The 18,684-nt window shown below is 42.9% G+C and overlaps 1 protein-coding gene across 8 annotated transcripts in view; it reads right to left on the reverse strand.

Moving 5' to 3' along the window:
• The window catches only part of myt1lb (myelin transcription factor 1-like, b), a 120,557-nt gene that overhangs the window by 65,357 nt on the left and 36,516 nt on the right, over positions 1-18,684 (reverse strand). For 7 of the 8 annotated variants that reach the window (XM_086127334.1, XM_086127335.1, XM_086127339.1 and 4 more), the window contains exons 3-4: positions 11,830-11,875; positions 9,684-9,717 (exon numbers count right to left, since the gene is read on the reverse strand). The exons of the other annotated variant lie outside the window; for it this stretch is intronic. In XM_086127334.1, coding sequence (XP_085983460.1) covers positions 9,684-9,717; positions 11,830-11,875 — 80 coding nt within the window. The remainder of the gene's footprint in view (positions 1-9,683; positions 9,718-11,829; positions 11,876-18,684) is intronic. 8 annotated transcript variants of the gene reach the window in all.

Here is an 18,684-nt window from a genome sequence, read left to right on the forward strand (position 1 = left end):
GAAACCCACGCAGGCACGGGGAGAACATGCCAACTCCACACAGGAAGGCCTGAGCCGCAATCGAACCCTGCACCTCTGCACTGTGAGGTCGAAGCGCAAACCATTCGACCACTGAGCCGCTCAATGGCATGCATCTGAGTCATAAAACATTGTTTTTGTTTCATGGCTGGAATTTTTACTCACGGCAAAGATGTATCAAGGTTTGTTTTTTCATAAACTGCCAGAGCATCAGATGAAATCAACAGCGAAAATCCAGCAATGCCACAAGAGGTTGGCATGATGGCTTACCTTGCGGATAGACATTGAATGAGATATATGAACTAGAGAAGACGACTCCTGCAGTGGGGCCATTTCGCCATTCAACTCCCAACGACCCACGTTGAAACCAACTTGATGCCCTGAATACTTTAACTTGAGTCTCTCTCTCTTCTGAAATTGCCAGCTTGGAGAGAAGCACTCAGCTGGGAATGCTGTTCTACATGTGAAGCAGCCTGCGTGTGTGTAACATCCTAGGAGATGTGTGTGTGTGTGTGTGTGTGTGTGTGCGTGAGCTTGTGCCTGCATGGGTGTGACATGTCTGCCTTTGCACACAGGGGAAGAGCCTAGGAGTAAATGTGTGACGTGTGAATATGTGTGTGTGTGTGTGTGTGTGTGTGTGTGTGTGTGTGTGTGTGTGTGTGTGTGTGTGTGTGTGTCGTGCGTGCAGTCAGTGTGCTGGCCTGTGCCACTCTAACCCTCTCTGCTTCCAGGCGGAGAGCTTGTTCTGAAGACCCTGCTCCAGTCAAGGGCTCTTCAAGCCAGGATGGCAACACTTTAGCCAGATAGCGGTCTACCGACAGCGCACCATGCTCAGTAGCAAACACTCAATGGACCAACAGACAGTAGACACAAGTGATTTGGTCCAGCAAGTAGCCTCACATTGGACACAAGCTACTGGACAAATCCAGAGTCATATTGTAAGCGACTTGCAGATTTCATCTATGCATACGTGAGAAACAAATTTAAAAAAAAATGTGGCTACCAAACTAATGAACAATTATTGACATTTTGGATGATAATACCTTTTGTATTATCATCCAAAATGTCAATAATTGTATGCCAAATTGTACACTTTAAAGATTTCCGCCATCGTTTAAAAGATTTTGAGGATTAGGTGGCCAAACAACAGGTGGACTTTGTGCTCCAATAGAATTTATGAACTTGAACGTTGATGAAAATAATTAAAAAAAAAAATATATATATATATACTGTATATATACTGTATATATTCCTGTATGTCTGCCACTGTTATGGTAACAGTAGTGGCAGACATACAGGAAAGAGTCTCAGATATGAAGAACTGGACAGCACCAGGCCCGGACATGGTCCACACCTACTGGCTAAAGAAACTCACAGCACTCCATGAGCGCCTAGCAGCACAAATGAACCAGCTGCTGAGGGATGGGACTCACCCAGAATGGCTAACCGAAGGGCGAACGATCCTGATCATGAAGGATCCCTCAAAGGGTGCAGTCCCATCCAACTATCGGCCAATAACCTGTCTCTCCACAACATGGAAGCTCATGTCAGGCATCATTGTGGCTAAGATAAGTGGACACATGGATCATTACATGAGCGAAGCACAGAAGGGCATTGGTAGAGATACCAGAGGAGCCAAACATCAGCTCCTGGTTGACAGAACAGTCGCACAAGACTGCAGGTCCCGATGTACCAACCTGTGCACAGCCTGGATTGATTACAAGAAAGCCTATGACTCGATGCCACATACATGGATCACTGAATGCTTGGAGTTGTATAAGGTGAACAGGACCCTAAGAGCCTTCGTTGCGAACTCGATGAGGATGTGGAAAACCACACTTGAAGGCAATGGCAAGCCACTTACCCAAGTGTCCATCAAATGTGGCATATACCAAGGTGATGCACTCTCCCCACTGCTGTTCTGCATAGGACTGAACCCCCTCAGCCAAGTAATCACCAAGACAGGCTATGGATACCGCCTCAAAAATGGAGCTACAATCAGTCACCTCCTCTACATGGATGACATAAAGCTGTATGCTAAGAGCGAAAGGGACATAGACTCCCTGATCCACACAACCAGGATCTACAGCAGCGACATCGGGATGTCATTCGGGCTTGAGAAATGTAGTCGGATGGTGACTAAGAGAGTAATCTGTAGCCAAATTGAACAGAAACATATTTTTCCTGAATATTTTCATTCCCAAGCTCCTCCAGCATCAAATATGGAATCAAATGATATTTTATTTCCCTCACATATAGCCACATAAGATGATGTTCTTCAGCTATTTTGCCTCACTGTAAGTACACAGAAGCCATCTGTCACTCATGTTGCCCACCTCCTGCTGTTGTCGAGCTCTTATGCCGTACATAGCCTGAGATCAGGAAACCTCTGCCACTCCGCTGGTTGCTTGTTGCTCTCATATCAGTCTGAGTGCTTTGAGAGCATGAGTGCGTTGAGATGACTGTGTGTGTGTGTGTGTGTGTGTGTGTGTGTGTGTGTGTGTGTGTGTTTGTGTGAGGTGCACGCATGTGTGTGTGGGTGGGTAGGTGGTGAGTATATAGCATCCCAGCTGTAGAAATGGCATTTAAGAAGCTTTTCCTTTGCACTCCAATTGTACCGCGGATCCATTTTCTCTATGCTTTTGTCAATATATGTTTGTGGGCGTGTGCGAGCGTGCGTGTGCCAGCAGATGTATTTCAGATCCGTTCCTCCAATCGTCTCTGTGCTCCGATGTGACTCACCCTGCGTTCTCATCATTTTCTCATTCATCATGCTTCCTGTCCTCTTGGCAGAGGTCTTTGCAAATGTGTCATTTAGCTCCTGCTGTTCTCTAATTTTTGCCTTCGTCAGGAGGGGGATGTCCCCTTGACACCATGGATACAATCTGTCAATCATTTCCCCAGCCTGGAAATTGCATTCAAAGTGAGCGTAATTATTAAGTCTGCACAGTGTGGGTTGAACGTGACGCCTCTTTGTAGGTCGCAGAAGAAAATATGAATACAGTGGCAAGGCCAGTTGGATTTGGCGAGGCTTTTATTACTGCAAAGAAAAAGGTGATCACTCACCTTATCTCACGTTTGGTTTTATTTAATCTCTTTGCATTGCATTTACTGTAGTTCCCCCCCTTATTCGTTAAATACCCCTCAAATACTGTACGAAGCAGACAAGCAGGACAACACAGTGGGAAAAACGGGAATTCTGCTGACATTATTGGGAAAAGGGAAGTGGGTTGAAATTGAGAAAACAAAAGCCAGTGTAAACACAAGACAGTAGCTGAGAGACCCCACATATGACAAGTAACGATATCCCCATCAGAATCCGAAGTCTCCCCCGAAACGAGATGTTATACTTCCAAGACTGACGTGTATTGGCAGCATAGAGAAACAAACAAACAAAAAATCATTTTAAATCAGAAAAGAATTGTCATAGTTTCAACCTTAAAAAAATTGTTTTGGTCAAGGAAAGAAATTCCCTGCATATCCTTGCTTCTAACATCCCTGGCCGTACCCAATTAATGTCAGCAACAGCTGCTTGCCGTACGGAGCCCGCTCAATCGGTTATATGCACTAATCTGTTAGAACAGGTAGGCGCCATGAACTACCTGCTATACTTTCTTCAATGAGCAGAGAAGTCAGAAATAACAAGGTGTCCTTTTCCCTCCAATGGCATGGTTGCTTGCAACCAAAGTTGTCAGTTTGGAAATCACATTGACAACGTACTGTATAAAGCATGCATCATTTCATCCTTGTCTTGGACAATACATGGAAATGATGTGGAATGGCTACCTATTATTAAATATGCATCATCAAAATCCCAGATGTTGGTTTGGAATTAACATTTTGTCATAAAGCTGGTCAGACTGCAGTTGACCGATTGGTTGACCCAAAAAACAAAACAAAACAAACAAACAAAAAACTTTACAATGGGGAGCACAAAAGATTGCGATGCCAAAAAGCATTTTCACCTTTTGTGGATTCTCTGTTGTGCATAAAGGAAAGCGAGCAAGCCGGTGGAGGATATGGGTTGGTGCACCCACGTCTAAAATTGAGCAGGAGAAAATGGAGGAGGCTAATTAACATATTAACAACCCCCACCTTCTTACAGCTTCTGTCGGTTGGTCCAAACACACATTGATAAGTATGCAAATGAGAACTGTGCCATCTGAAGAGGGAATTAGCAGTACCGGAGACAACCGGCGAAGATGTGAGGGGTACTGTGGAAGAGGAAGGAAGGAAGGAAGGAAAGAAGGAAGGAAGGAAGGAAGGAAGAATGCACAGAAAAACCTTCACGCTTGTTATCTGCTGCTCCTCCTTGGATCAATATGCCAGCAAGTCCTGCAGTGACATGCAGAGTGGCCACAGGAGCTCGGGGCAGTGGGCATGCAGGCAGAGGTGGGTGGCATTGGGCAGCGACCCGGAGCGGACGAGTACAAGTAATTATAACTCAGACTGATCGCTCTCCTGTTGTGTGCGTAATACAGATGAGGGAAAGCAGGTGTTCTCAATGGTGAAACAAAGGAGAATGAGAGAGAGAGAGTATTTGGAATGTCTGTGTGTGTGCATCCGTGCACGCCTCTGTGCGAGTGTTGGAGGGGACACCTTGCAGATTAGGGTTTCGCTGACACCTTCATCACATTCCACAATTATGTTGAATAATTAAAATGTTTCATTAACTTGATTATTTCCTGTTCGCCCGTGTTTCAGACCTGACATCAGCAATTAAAGCTTGGCTGAGGTCTACATGACTTCCTCACCCGCTCGGTTTGCGACAGAGGACAACTGTATGTCTTTTGTGTGGAAGCGCAAATCTGACAGGGTAAAAAATGAGGGCTTAGCTGAGCTGCTCTTACGTAGCACACATCGGGACTGACAAAGACGTCTTGTATAAAGACCACTGCATACTCTACAATAAATAATACTGTACTGCTCTTACCACATTCAACCCCAATTTCAATGAGGTTGCGATGTTGTGTAATGCATGAATAAAAACAGAATACAATTTGAAAAACCTTTTTAACCTTCAATTGAATACATTACAAAGAAAATATTTCATGTTCAAATTCTTAAATGTTTTTGTTTTCCAAATATTCCGTCGTTTTGAATTTGATGTCTGCAAAATAAATAAATAAATCTGGGATAGGGGAATGTTTACAACTGTGCAAAATCATGTTTCGTTTTAACACTCAATAAGAGTTTGGGAACCACGGACTTCAACTGTTCCGCAGTCCGGGGTCTCTCGTCGTATTTCGTGCTTCATAATGTGGCAGATATTTTCAATGGGAGACGGGTCTGAACTGCTGGCAGGCCAATCTAGTTCTCAAAGTCTTTTACTACAAAGCAACGTTGTTGTAAAGTGCAGAATGTGGCTTGGCGCATTAATGGTGGCCTCACAAAAGTGCAACTTCCCCATGCCACGCGTGCTAACATGATACCCTATTCTATTACAGATGCTGGCTTTTGAATTTTCCCTGAGCATAATGGTCCTCTTCCTCTTCGACCCAATAATTTCCAAATACAATTTGAAATTTGGACTCATTAGACCACAACACACTTTTGCACTTTAGTCCATCCCTGATAAGCTCAGGCCTATCGAAGCCTGAAATGTTTCTGGGTTTTTCTGATGTATGGCTTTCACTTTACACTGTTGAGTTTTAACTCACATTTTCAATGTAGCAACACACAATGATGCCGGTTTTCAATGCAGTTTTTTTTAAACATTCCTCCTTTTCCGCCTTATGTCATCCCCGTTTCAGTTTTTTATTTTATTTTATTTTTTTATGGAATGTGATGCTGGCATCGAATTAATAACGTTGGTGAATCTGAACATTAAATCCGAACACAAAACACAAGTGGTCGGTTTTGGCTGTTTGTTGTATGCAGTGTAGGTTTTTGTTTGTTTTACCATTAAACCAGTCATAATATAGTTTCAAAGCAGACATTGATGATAAATCCTGTGCTTTGTATGAAAGTGATACTCTGAGAGCTCTACTCGCCAACATCTAACAAAACAAAAATATCTTCGGAAATCTTGGTCTCTGTTCCAAATCAGGGGAATTCTTCTCAGTGCATTAACACTATAATTAGCAAAAGCTGGCCTAGTTACATAAGATGCCTCTTTTTGTCTTTTGAAATTGGATTAGCATCGGAGAAACCATTTCTTTTCAAAGAGGTGTGTGTGTGTGTGTGTGTGTATTGGGTGGCAGCGGTCGTGTGGAATTATCTTCCCAGTGCATCTAATAGAGGCTGGGACAAATGCTGTCCTTCTCGAGTGAGCTCATGCACACTCTTTATATCCCCTCAATAAACGTGATTAGCATGATAGACTGTAAATATGCAAATGACCAGCAGTGGAGGGGAAACAGGAGCAGCCCCTCTCCCTCTCTGTGCACCCCCTGTGTGAAAGCCATGATGGGGTTTATTCAGATGGTGTCTCTGTTCAATATATATATATATATATATATATATATATATATATATATATATATATATATACACACCTGAGACGATCTAACACATAACTGCAGGGTGTAAGATGCTGGCAGGGAAAGCCTACATGGAACGCCATAACCAGGTGGCTGGCATAGTCTACCGAAACATCTGTGCGGAGTATGGACTGGAAACCCCAAGGTCAAAATGGGAAACACCTCCGAAGGTGGTGGAGAATGACAGAGCGAAGATCCTGTGGGACTTTCAGGTCCAGACTGACAAGATGGTAATGGCGAACCAACCAGATATCGTGATCATAGATAAAGGGCAGAGGAAAGCCGTTGTAGTGGATGTAGCGGTCCCAAGTGATGGAAACATCAGAAAGAAGGAACACGAGAAACTCGAGAAATACCAAGGGCTCAGAGAGGAGCTGGAGAGAGCCTGGAAGGTAAAGGTGACAGTCGTGCCTGTGGTGGTCGGAGCACTCGGGGCAGTGACCCCCAAACTCGATGAGTGGTTGCAACAGATCCCGGGAACAACATCGGACATCTCAGTCCAGAAATGTGCAGTGCTGGGAACGGCAAGGATACTGCGCAGAACCCTCAAGCTTCCTGGCCTCTGGTAGAGGACCCGAGCTGAATGAGGGACGGACACCACCCGAGGGGGGGTGAGACAAGGATTTTTTTTTTTTAATATTTCATAAAAGAGACTTAACCATGTAATTGGAGCTGTGAATGGAAGAGATACTTTCACATCCAGTCTCTGCTGCCTGTTGTCAACTGCCACCATACACGTGCAGTCTAAACAACTTCACATTGAGATGCAGTTCTATGACCAAAATATTGCCTATTGAATTCACTCACCCTGTCATGTTCTATTTTTATTTTTTGCAAAATCTGAACACTATCTCTCCAGTCTAGGAGCAACAGTCTCTGTGAGCCAACCTAGGAAGTTCTCTCGAAAGTCAAACTTATTCATCCTGGGAACGATCAGCTCTCTGGAGCGAGGGGCCATTGAGCCACATTATTGACATTATAGACGGCTCAGCGTGGAGATAGGTCTCACATCGATCCCCTGATTAATTACTATCTGCAGGCAGCAGGAGCGTGAGGAAGGGATACGTGAGGGAGGAGTGACTGCCTTAAAATAGGGAAGGGATGGATGGAGCGTATAGGGAAAGAAGGATTGGGGAGAGAGGAGGGAGGGTACACCTATACTATCTACGGATGTCAGCTAAAGGCAACAAAGTAGTAATCTTGCAGGTGCAATATTATTTATTGATATCAATAGGCGGAAACCCTTATCTTTGCTGCAGCCTCCGAACACATAGTCAAGGACAAATGAGAATTTCACATATTGGTGGGGTGTAAACATATCCCAAAGACAAATAGAGGACACTGAAATAGTAACTATGGTACTCTGTAGCAAACTATTTTTTGTACTGTGTAATTAACACAGGGAAATGATATCATGATGTGAATATATAGACACACACACACACACACACACACAGTATGTTAAAATAAGACATACTACATGACTACATACATTAATTATGCCCTCTCGGACTAACGTGACTGCGGAAACTGGGATTGCGTGGCTTTGTAGGCTGAGTGACGGTCATTAATGAACTATACACATCCTTTGGGCTGCATGCCTCATTCTCCCAAGAGAATGTGCAGCACTTTGTGGAACATGAGCGAATAAACTGTGACAAGGGCTCCGTGAAGCACTTTAAGTGGTAGGTACATTGAAATGGAAAGTATTGAGGAAATTGGCAGGCTCGATTTACGATCAGAAACAACAAAGAGTACTCATAAATATACTGTAAATTGACATGTTAAATGTCCAGTTTCTTGTTGAACTAAAAATGCGAATGGGAAAATTAAAAAAAAAAAGATGGGCAAAGCGCAGCCAGAAGCGGGTTTATGTCCGCCACCGAAATCGTGACTAACCGGGTCAGTACGAGACGAACCTCCTCAGTCCTTCATTGACAGACTTGATGGAAACCCGCCCCAAGTGCATTTGTCTGAATACACACCCGAGGTTGCTTTGAATGGACGACATTGCCAATGGAAATGCGTCATCAGAAATCCTCAGCTTTGACCTATATTAGATAACATAGCCTGTCAAGTCTTTTACGGAAAAGGAAAATAAGAAGGAGAAAGCTTGCGTTTGGTCTGGCTGCACCATTATAGATCATGGACATACAGTGTTTAGCAGCAACAGAAACACCAAAGCGCTTTCAATAACGATAACGGAGTGACAGACTGACAATGTTGGACTGGCGAACCGGTGAAATTTACTGACGGTCCTAAAATAGTGGTGACGTAATTTAGCGGTGACGAAACTGCGATTCAAATAATGATGACAGACTGAGGAGCAACAGACTGACGATGACAATTTTGGTTCGATTTGAAATCATGACGGACTGACGGACGGTTGGCCTGGCCGTGTGCGAATGACAAATGACAGACCAGCAAAAAAAAAAAAAAAAACCCCAAACAAGTAAATAAATGCCTTTGCATGGACACCTGCGCAGAAATTGTGAAGTACCAGGCTGCTAATATAGACCATAAGTAGCTACCATAGCGAAGGCAGATGGCAGACACTATCTCCTTGTCAGTTTTAAATATGTTAAAGTAACTGACAGTGACAAAGAAAACCTTGAAATTCCAGATAAAGTGAAAACATTGAACCTTCCATCCACCCAACTCACACAAGGAGTTCTTTAAGAATGTGGGTTTTCCTAAAAAGTTGCGCTGCATGGATAAAGAACTAATAATTGGATCACTTTTAATATTATCAAGTGCATGAGACAGAATAGCATAATTAAAGTTGTTGACTTTATAACATTAAAAGTGGAGAAGCCCTCTTCCTAAATATTTCATATGGTGGAATTGTATTAATGGGACAGTTTTAAGAATAGTAGCATAGTTCGGTTTGGTCTGTGATGTTTAAGATGCCCAAGGGCCAAGGTACAAGACGCAGTAGGAATGATTCTCACTGGCAGAACTACTCAAAACAGATTTTAATGTAAATTGCTTGCTGCTAAAACAATTGATGATGAACAATGAACTAAATGCCTTCTAGTGTTTCCACTCAGCACGAACACAAGATGAGGCTTGGCTTTGTGTCATGTGTTTGATGTTAGAGCAGGTGTTTTACTCTGTGGTTGCTTTCTGTGTGCGTGTCTGTATCAGCTTGGAGTAGAGAATATTATTTTAAATTCCACTGACCTGAAAAGCTGCGTTAATGCTGGATCCACAGGCACTGAGAGGGCAAAAGAGAAATATCAGTTAAGAAGCAAGAAAATGTCAGTTTCCTTCTTCTCTAAGACAGAAAAAGAGACGTGCTGTGTGTTATATGAATGGGACTTTTCATCCGTGTAACTTAACAGCGAAATGAGTCATTGAACAGGTGTTGTATTAACTATTAACAACAAAAAAAACATCCTTAGAGTGATTCACTGGTTGAAATAATACAGCACAAACAGGCGAGGGCTTTTCTTTCTTTCAATTAATCATTGTGATGAAAAATGTAAATTTGGCATCTCCAAGATCTGTTCAAGTCTTGAGCAAGGCGCTGTCTGATTCGATATGGACCTGGGGTAGACGTGGTTTTGGTATTCTTGCCAACACCTGCAAATGGGCACAGGAGAAATGGGCATTTTGCGCTGTTGTGGGCGTGTACACAGGTGCTGCCATTCGAGGCGGATCCTCTCATGCTGTTTGAATGCAATGTGCGAGGGGCGCGCTGCATGTCTTTGACATGGTGGAAGAAGAAAGTGATTTGCCTGAGTCCTGTGGCCGGTTGAGCCCAACAAAACATGCTTATAAAGAACTGTAAGCAGACCTCCATGAGTAGATCATTAACGTTGGCTAGGGAGATCACAGATCTGTACAGTAGACATTAGGAGAGTGCCTTCCATCCCAACACTCCTTCCCCCCCAAGATGTGCTGCGGCCAGTGGGATGATCTTCTAAATATATAATAAAGATGGTGATAATAATAATAATAATAATATGTTCAGTGTATATATTTTGACGATGATTAACAGCTCAGAGTCTCTCTGCCTCGACCATACCTGCCTGATCCGACTTACCAAAATGGCACTAGACAAGTGATCCACCTTGTGCCAATAGTGAGATATGGTTCCAGCAGGTGGAAAGCTTAAATGACTTTGTGCCAACAAAATGTCAGATGCGCCATGCTTATTTCAAAGGAAAAGCCCTCGGCACGCCAAAACGCCCACAATGGCACAGAGAGATGAACCGATATCCCAAAGAGGTGAAACAAGGCTTGCACTAGCATGAAATTCACGATGCACCTAAATAACAATAACACCTGTCAATTTAAATGGAAACATATATCAAACTGTATGAATGAGCTTAGATAAATAGAAATGAAAAAACACACAGCTAAGAGGAACATTTTGTGTTTACCACAGCAGGCTGATATTGAAACAGTGGCTCTTCAATTGCTTTTATACAAATGTCGTGTTCATTTATGATGGCTGTCACCATGCTCACCAATATTGGTTGAAGTAGCTGTTTGTCAAAATGCCCGTTTTTACAATTCTGCGCTCGTCATTAGAAAAAGTCCGAAAAATGTCGGTCTTTGTATAGGCATGCCATTAATTTTATGACTATCGGCCTTGCAGCAGTGTCGCATGACACTGAACCGATTTATTGTAATTAACTGATGGCGATTGCATCATTAGAAGACATTATTTTGGACATGCAGATGTTCTCTAACAGTTTTACCTCCTCAGACTGACAAGATAAGGCGACTCACGGCTTAATCAAACCTGAGATCATGATGTGCCCACAACTGCCACCATTTAAGTGATTGATCCATTTAGTGTCAGGACAAGGATCATTCATTTCTTATTCGGTCAAGAATGTTTGATAGTTTATCCAGTCAAAAGACTTAAAATTCTAAACCACATGAGTCCTGTAATTTTAGCATGGCCTCGCCTTTGTAGTCTGCATGGCCTTTCCGCCACAGTACTGGATGTGAGTTGCTACGTTTGGAGAACCACGACAGATTCTGGATATTCTCACACTGAAGTTTTGCTGCAGTTTTCCAAAACGTTGTTGTAATGACTAGAAATACTAAAACATGTGAGTAGAGCCACAAGTTGCTTTCTACTCTTTATAGTGTTCCACACTTAATTTTATTGTGCTGTGCATTATTTTATCTGAAATAGAGATGTACGTGAGTTTGTGTGGGCTAGATTAGAAAGAGGCATAGATAGGGTGCGCGCCGACACGGGAAAGTGAAGTGTGTGAGATGTGCACTGGTGTGTACAATATATACGCGCGAGTGTGTTTTGGGGGAAGTGAAGGTCACCCTGAATGGCTGTGTGTATCGGCGCGAATACCTTTGGAGCGTGTGCGGTGGCGCTTATCGTCTGCATCCACCTCCATCTGCAGGGAAGGCACAAACAAGCTGTTAAGCGCTGGCTGCAGACAGCGTCACTAAATTATCTTTAATTTAGATACATGTTCTTTCGGGTTCCCGGTGCTATCGTCCACTTGTCAAACATGCCCTGTATCTGACGCTGGTGGAGAAATGGAGGGCTGACTGACTGACTCAAATAGAATATCATGAGCGACCTCAATTTACCCCACATGAGATCTGCGTGTGTGCTTCGCCTTTTCCTTGGGCTTGGGGATTTTTTTTTTTTTACGACAAATTCCAATATCAGCATCACTATCACATAAGGTTATTAACTCATTTCACAGTGCCCTCCCAGAATTTGGCGCATCAGAGGTGTAATGGAAGGCATTTATCCTCTGCGCCTTTGAGACAAAACTCATACGCGTGTGCGTAGTGTGGATGCGGCTTCACGCATTCGCATAATTAGATGCGTGGTGACATCAGCGCCAATGTCTGAAGTGCTTTCGACACAAAGGGCCGTGGGATGCGAGTGTCGGGTGTCAAAATTCACACTGTGATCGCGGCTTCATGCTGGATGCCTCTGATGCGACATCGGACTCTGGCGAGCTGACTTCTTGCATTTTCCATTCCAACCATTCCATTTATACAATTGATCATCCATCCATTACATTATATCAATTTGTATATGCGACCGTTGCATCCATAAATGTATCCACCTGTTACAGTAAATCCATACATGGTGATACTCATTCAAAATGAGGGTAGTTCGAGCGTGTTTTTTTTTTCTCCCCCTCTCCCTCCCTTGTGGTTTCTTTCTGACTTCCGGGTTGAGTGAACGCTGGCGCATTTTGGCTGCCGCTGCTCAACCCGTATTGTTTTGTGTTTTTTGTTATTGTAAAGTGTCCTTGGGTGTCTTGAAAGGCGCTTATAAATAAAATGTATTATTATTATTATTATTAATTACAATCTATGTGCCCATCCATGGGTCCATTAAATCCAATGTCAATTCATCAATACATTTACTCTAAAACCTTGTACTTATATTATACATTTTTTTTAAACATATTTCCACTCAGGTCAGCATATGATCACTTTCAAACACTCCTACAGGCTTGTTAGCGCTAAGCTAGATCTGCGTCAGTATCATCAACTCTCTTCCTTCTCTACAACACGTCGCTTGTTCAGGCGTCTGGAGACCTCTGAACTATTTTTTTTAGATGTGCCTAAACATTCATGCAGGCTGGGTTTAGACATTGACGGGGGCCATGACCCTGTTTGGATGTCTCTTTTTATTAAACAGGATTTATCGATATGACACTTAAGCCACTGTCGAGCCCTTCAGTCTTAATGGTGTGTTTCTTTATGAATGTCCATAAATGTTTCAAGAGAGGGAAAATAAAATGATGAAAGGCAGAGATACCTTGTAAATATTAGCAAGTAAGCTGGGATGGAATGACCTTAAGTCTTGGATGAGAACATAAATATGTCTGTGGTCAAATGACAGACAATGATGAGCAACTGCCCGGCTAGCAAATTATTCCATATTTTGCCGCCTACATGTTTGAAAATTATGATGACCGTGGCTCCACTCTAAGCAGGTGCACCACTGCTCTATGGCCTTGCAGAAGTTTAGATATTTTACAACACTGTTTTAAAAGAGACTTCAAAACAATAAATTGGTCATATGCAAGATCACTAGTGTTGCCAGAAACTTTAAAACTATTTTAGGATTTTCCAAATACACGATATAAATGGGATAAGAATCAATGAGTCAAAATCTTTTCACCACTGACTGTAAAATTGAGGTTATTATGGACCCTAATATTTCACCTTTCAAGTAGTGCTGTTTAAATACTAGAAATTCCAGGTTTCAACCAATGGCATGTATTTAGTTATTGTTAAGAGCATTCCTTTTTTAATGTTCCACTGTTATTATTCACGCTTCTATACCATTTTGGTAACCTTGCATTTAGTTGTCAGAATTGTTATTTTCCGATGCTGGCTGACCGATAGAAGTGATGCTTGCTCATCCTAAGGCATGCATACTTGATTTGTTAACATCTAATTAAAGCTCCTGTCATGTGACCACAAAAATATATCTTGTAAATTTGACATGCCACTAGAGTATTATGAACAAGTCTGCCAAATATGAATGAATAAAACAATCAAATATAAAATGGCTCCAAAATCATTAAATATAGAGCCTGCCTTGCAGCTGACCTTCAGCTGTCAATCAAAATGCGCCTGCTCCATGCCCTCCCACTCCTTTCCGACCGATGCACACACTCTCATGGGCCATCTTCTGAGCCCTGGTGGGCGGGCCGGTACAATTTTCCCCTCCTTTGCCTCTGTTGAAATTCAGGAGGCCATTGGCAGAATTGCAGCTGACCGTGGTGCACTGTGAAGTGGCCACAACAGCGCAGCGATGCACCAATCCCCCAGCCAGCGAGCACTCTGATGAGGTGGCTGAGCCATCCGCTGCTTCAATGTGTGCACCGCGCTTACATGTGGCAGAGAAACGGTAGCTCAGATAACACATAAAAATGCAGGGAATATGTACTTTTTCATGTTGTCGTTATTGCCTGATGCACACTGTGGCGGTAGAAATGGGCTATGGTGTTTTCACAAAAGGAAGGAAGAAGATGCTCAGTACTTATATATAGTAGGGGAGGGCTGAGTCCTCCCAGGGGCCCAAGTGTGTCCCTGGGCCCCATTTTAACCATGCCCCCAAAAATCCTGACAACTGCGAGTTGAAAAAAGAAAACACTATCAAGGGGAAGTTCAGTCAAGTCAATAGCATACCAAACACAAGTCTAGCGCAAACTATGCGCATGGATGAGTTTTCATTCTTTTGATATTTTCCTTGACTTTGCACAGGTAGAATATGGCATGACAGGGTGTTTGCACCCGTGTTTACAGTGAGCACAGTCTACTTTTTGTTACCAACTTTTAGGGTGAGTGAGGGGCGAGGCAACACTGTCTGCCGGAACGCCCGGAGAGGCACAGCACAGCATTAAAAATGGTCGATTAGAAAATGAAGCTAAGCCTGTTTATATGGTGAACACATGGGCACTAACTAGTCTATCAAAATAGAGCCCAATATGTTTGATGCACCCCTACCAGCCTAAACACACAATTCTAATTAATGCTGCATTGGTGAAATCTGGATTAAGTAGAAAAATATAGCAGTTTTTATCCACCCCAAGCAGTAGCCATTTTGCCACTTGCAATCGACTGAAAATGACATCACAGTCTCTAGGGGCTCAGACAATGTCCAATCACGGCTCACATGCTTTCTGCATTTGGTCATGTGACGTTTGCAAGCTGAACTCTCACTCATTGTGATGTCATTTTTAGTCAACTGCATGTTTCATTACAAGGTAAAACGGTTAGTGTTATTAATTCAATCACTTCCGATGTAATTTTGTCCTTGAGGTGCTCTCCGAAATGTTCCATGGTGAGAACCTACAGCATGACCAAAGGCGAAAAACCTACTTATAAAATACAACGGTCTGCTACATTTCTGAACCTGTTGCCAACTGCACGTAAAATCTGTTAGAGTGTGTGATTGTGCAATTTAGCCAAGCGCAATTTTTGGGATGTTAGTTGTCAAGATCGCAATCTTAGTCAATCACTCACAACGTGCCCATCAACAGAGCACGCTGAGTGTTCGAGTGAACATACAATTTAGCACCTGCTCTTGGGATCATAGTGTAGTTCAACAAATAGTGTGCTTTCAAGCAAATCTTCTGCAACATGACGAGCATTCAAAAATAAATAAATGAATTATAATAGTAGTAGAGCAGGGCGACACAGTGGCTCATGTGGCTACCACGTCATCCTCACAATTTGCATTTTCACCCCGAGTTTACCTGGGATTTCTTTTCGTACTCAGGCTTCCTTTCACAGGCACTCATAAACCAACAATGTTAATTAACCCTGTCAGGGACAGCGGTTACTACAGTGGACAGCTTATCATGTTATCAGGTTACAGGGTGCATGAAAGGGTTAAAGACTGGTAATTGTCCATGGGCGTGGAAATTGTTCATATACTGTATATGTGTCCTGTGATTGACTGGTCACTAGGTCAGAGTGTATCCAGCCTCTTACCAAAAGTCAGATGGGCCAGCCTCCAGCTCTTGCATGACGCTGAAAAGGTTGTAGAAAATGCATGGCTGGATGGATGACCTGACAGCTCTCCCAAAGTTAAAAGGTTTCGCGAAACACTTGCCACTCCACATGGGTTCTGATTAGTGTGTGGTTTCTACAATATGTATTTAGGTTTGGTGTGTGTGTGTGTGTGTGTGTGTGTGTGTGTGTGTGTGTGCGTGCGTGCGTGTGTGTGTGTGGGGGGGGGGATAACAAACGGAGACATACAGAAATTGGATGCTTTTGAAAATCTCTGAGGCCGCAGTTCAAAACTAGGCTTGCGCCACCAATGAACACGTGAATTATGTTTCTCAATATTGGGAGGGTGGCCCAGTGGTCGAGTGGTTAGCACGTTGACCTCACAGTGCAGAGGTACCGGGTTCAATTTCAGCTCCGGCCTTCCTGTGTGGAGTTTGCATGTTCTCCCTGTGTCTGCGTGGTTTTTCTCCAGGTACTCCGGTTTCCTCCCGCATTCCAAAAACATGCATGGCAGACTGATTGAACACGAAAAAATTGTCCCTAGGTGTGAGTATGAGCGCGGATGGTTGGTCGTCTTTGTGTGCCCTGTTATTTGCTGGCAACAGGTTCAGGGTGTCTCCCGCCTACTGCCCGAAGACAGCTGGGATATGCTAAAGCACACCCGCAACCCTTGCGAGGATAAGCGGATTAGGAAATCCATGGATGGATATTATTAACGTAGTTAAAACAGTCGTAACAATCTTGTCGGCAAGAGTAGCTTTTGCCTCTCTCAAGGCTCCTCGTGTTGGACCCGAGACACATGCTTGCCTCTCTGGCACATGTTGGAGAACCTTCCATAATGTGTTATGTTCTTTCTGAATCTCTCTACATTCTTGAAGAAAACGAAGGTTGGTGTACCATTTTCAAGACGACGAGGAAGTACACTCCATCTTTTCGAGTGCCAATTACATTTTGAATAAAAGGCAGTGATAAAACTTTTTTTTTTAAAAACGCACTTCAAGTTAGAGCCTTGCTTTAGCCTTGAAAGCCAAGAGAGTGAAACGAAATCAAGGGCACATTCAATTTCATTTTTTAACAGTTGAGACTTATGATATATAATTTATTCATTATCAACATTTGAATACTTGAATAAGTTGAGTTTTGCTCAGCTAATTCAAAGGAAGGTGACATCTTAAAGGTTCTACAAACAACACGTGAACTATTCAGACTTTGGTTAATATAAACAGAATTTTAACGAGTTGAAAAATGGGCATAATACAAATGAAATGAGCTTTTTATGAGGAATTAATTTCCCAAAAGGAATTACCATGAATGAAACATGGTCTGAAACACAGACTCCAAGACAGGACCGTATGCGCTTAGAATTTTGTTAACGGAGACAGATGAGGAGATATCTGTCAAAACATGTCACACACGAATCCGTTTCTCCTTGTTTCACCTTCAAGTTTTAGGAGAATGTGTTTTATACATGGCAACCAATCCCGTTCTCTCACAGACACACCCATGCACAAAACCACACAATGATTCACGCTCTCACATTGGTATTCCGTTCCGAGCAGCACTACAGAACCACCAGACCTCCATCGGCATGAGCACATTTCTCTGCAAATAGCTCCGCCATGCATCATCTAGTGACAGCAAACCTGTGCCAAACCCGATGCTAAGTGCATCTGAATTAGTGTGAAAGGCTGTGGAGATCTGCACGTCTGAGTGGGCATTAAGTGACAACGAGACAGAGTGAGTGAACGACCAAGGGAGATGGAGTGTGTGGAGTTTGTAACTATCTGGTGTGTAACTATCTGGTGTGCGGAGTTTGTAACTCGTGAGGAAAAATGACCTGCTGTGTGACACTGATGTGGAAGAACTCCGATCACAACACCAGCGCAACAATCTATTTGCTGGAAATGTTTGAAACATCTGTTTCCCTGCCACTTTACGATGCAATCCCAGCTTGAAAATCATGTATGTGGAACCTCGAAAGCGGAACTCCCCCTTCACGTTGTGCGGTGTGAAATGTTAAGTTACCTCGCACAAAAACAATGTAAAACGCTATGTCCATTCAGACTAATTTTAAGGATTAACAAAGTGACTTTTCCGAAACTGACCTTATTTGATGTGGGAACGAGGTATGAGGATTAGCGACATCAAGTGAATGATAATAGTAAAAGAAGAAAAATACTGGAACAAAAGGAATGGAAAACCTCTCACTTGTGAAACACAAGCATTCATTTCTTTAAGTGAGCGAGAAGTGCAAATACAGATTTACCATGTTTACATTTTGCTGTTCAGCTTTTGTTCACTTTTTTTTGTAAAATTATGCAAAATTATCAGACAAGCGACGGTAAACTGAAGATGATCATTTGACCAAGGAACAAATTTAGTGATCTATTTAATTACTACCAATTATCCATCCATCCATTTTCCGATCCGTTTTATCCTCACAAGGGTGACTGGGCATGGTGGAGTTTATCCCAGGCGTCTTCGGGCAGTTGGGCAGGGGACACCCTGAACTGGTTGCCAGCCACTCACATCGATGAACAACCATCCACGCTCACACTCACACCTAGGGACAATTTAGAGTGTTCAATCAGCCTGCCATGCATGTTTTTGGAATGTGGAAGGAAACCGGACTACTCGAAGAAAAGCCACGCAGGCACAGGGAGAACATGCAAACTCCACACAGGAAGGGGTTTGCATGTTCACACCC

The sequence above is a fragment of the Hippocampus guttulatus genome, chromosome 13 (assembly GCF_054856545.1).
Source record: "Hippocampus guttulatus isolate MCC_2025c chromosome 13, RoL_Hgut_1.0, whole genome shotgun sequence".
Taxonomy (NCBI): domain Eukaryota; kingdom Metazoa; phylum Chordata; class Actinopteri; order Syngnathiformes; family Syngnathidae; genus Hippocampus; species Hippocampus guttulatus.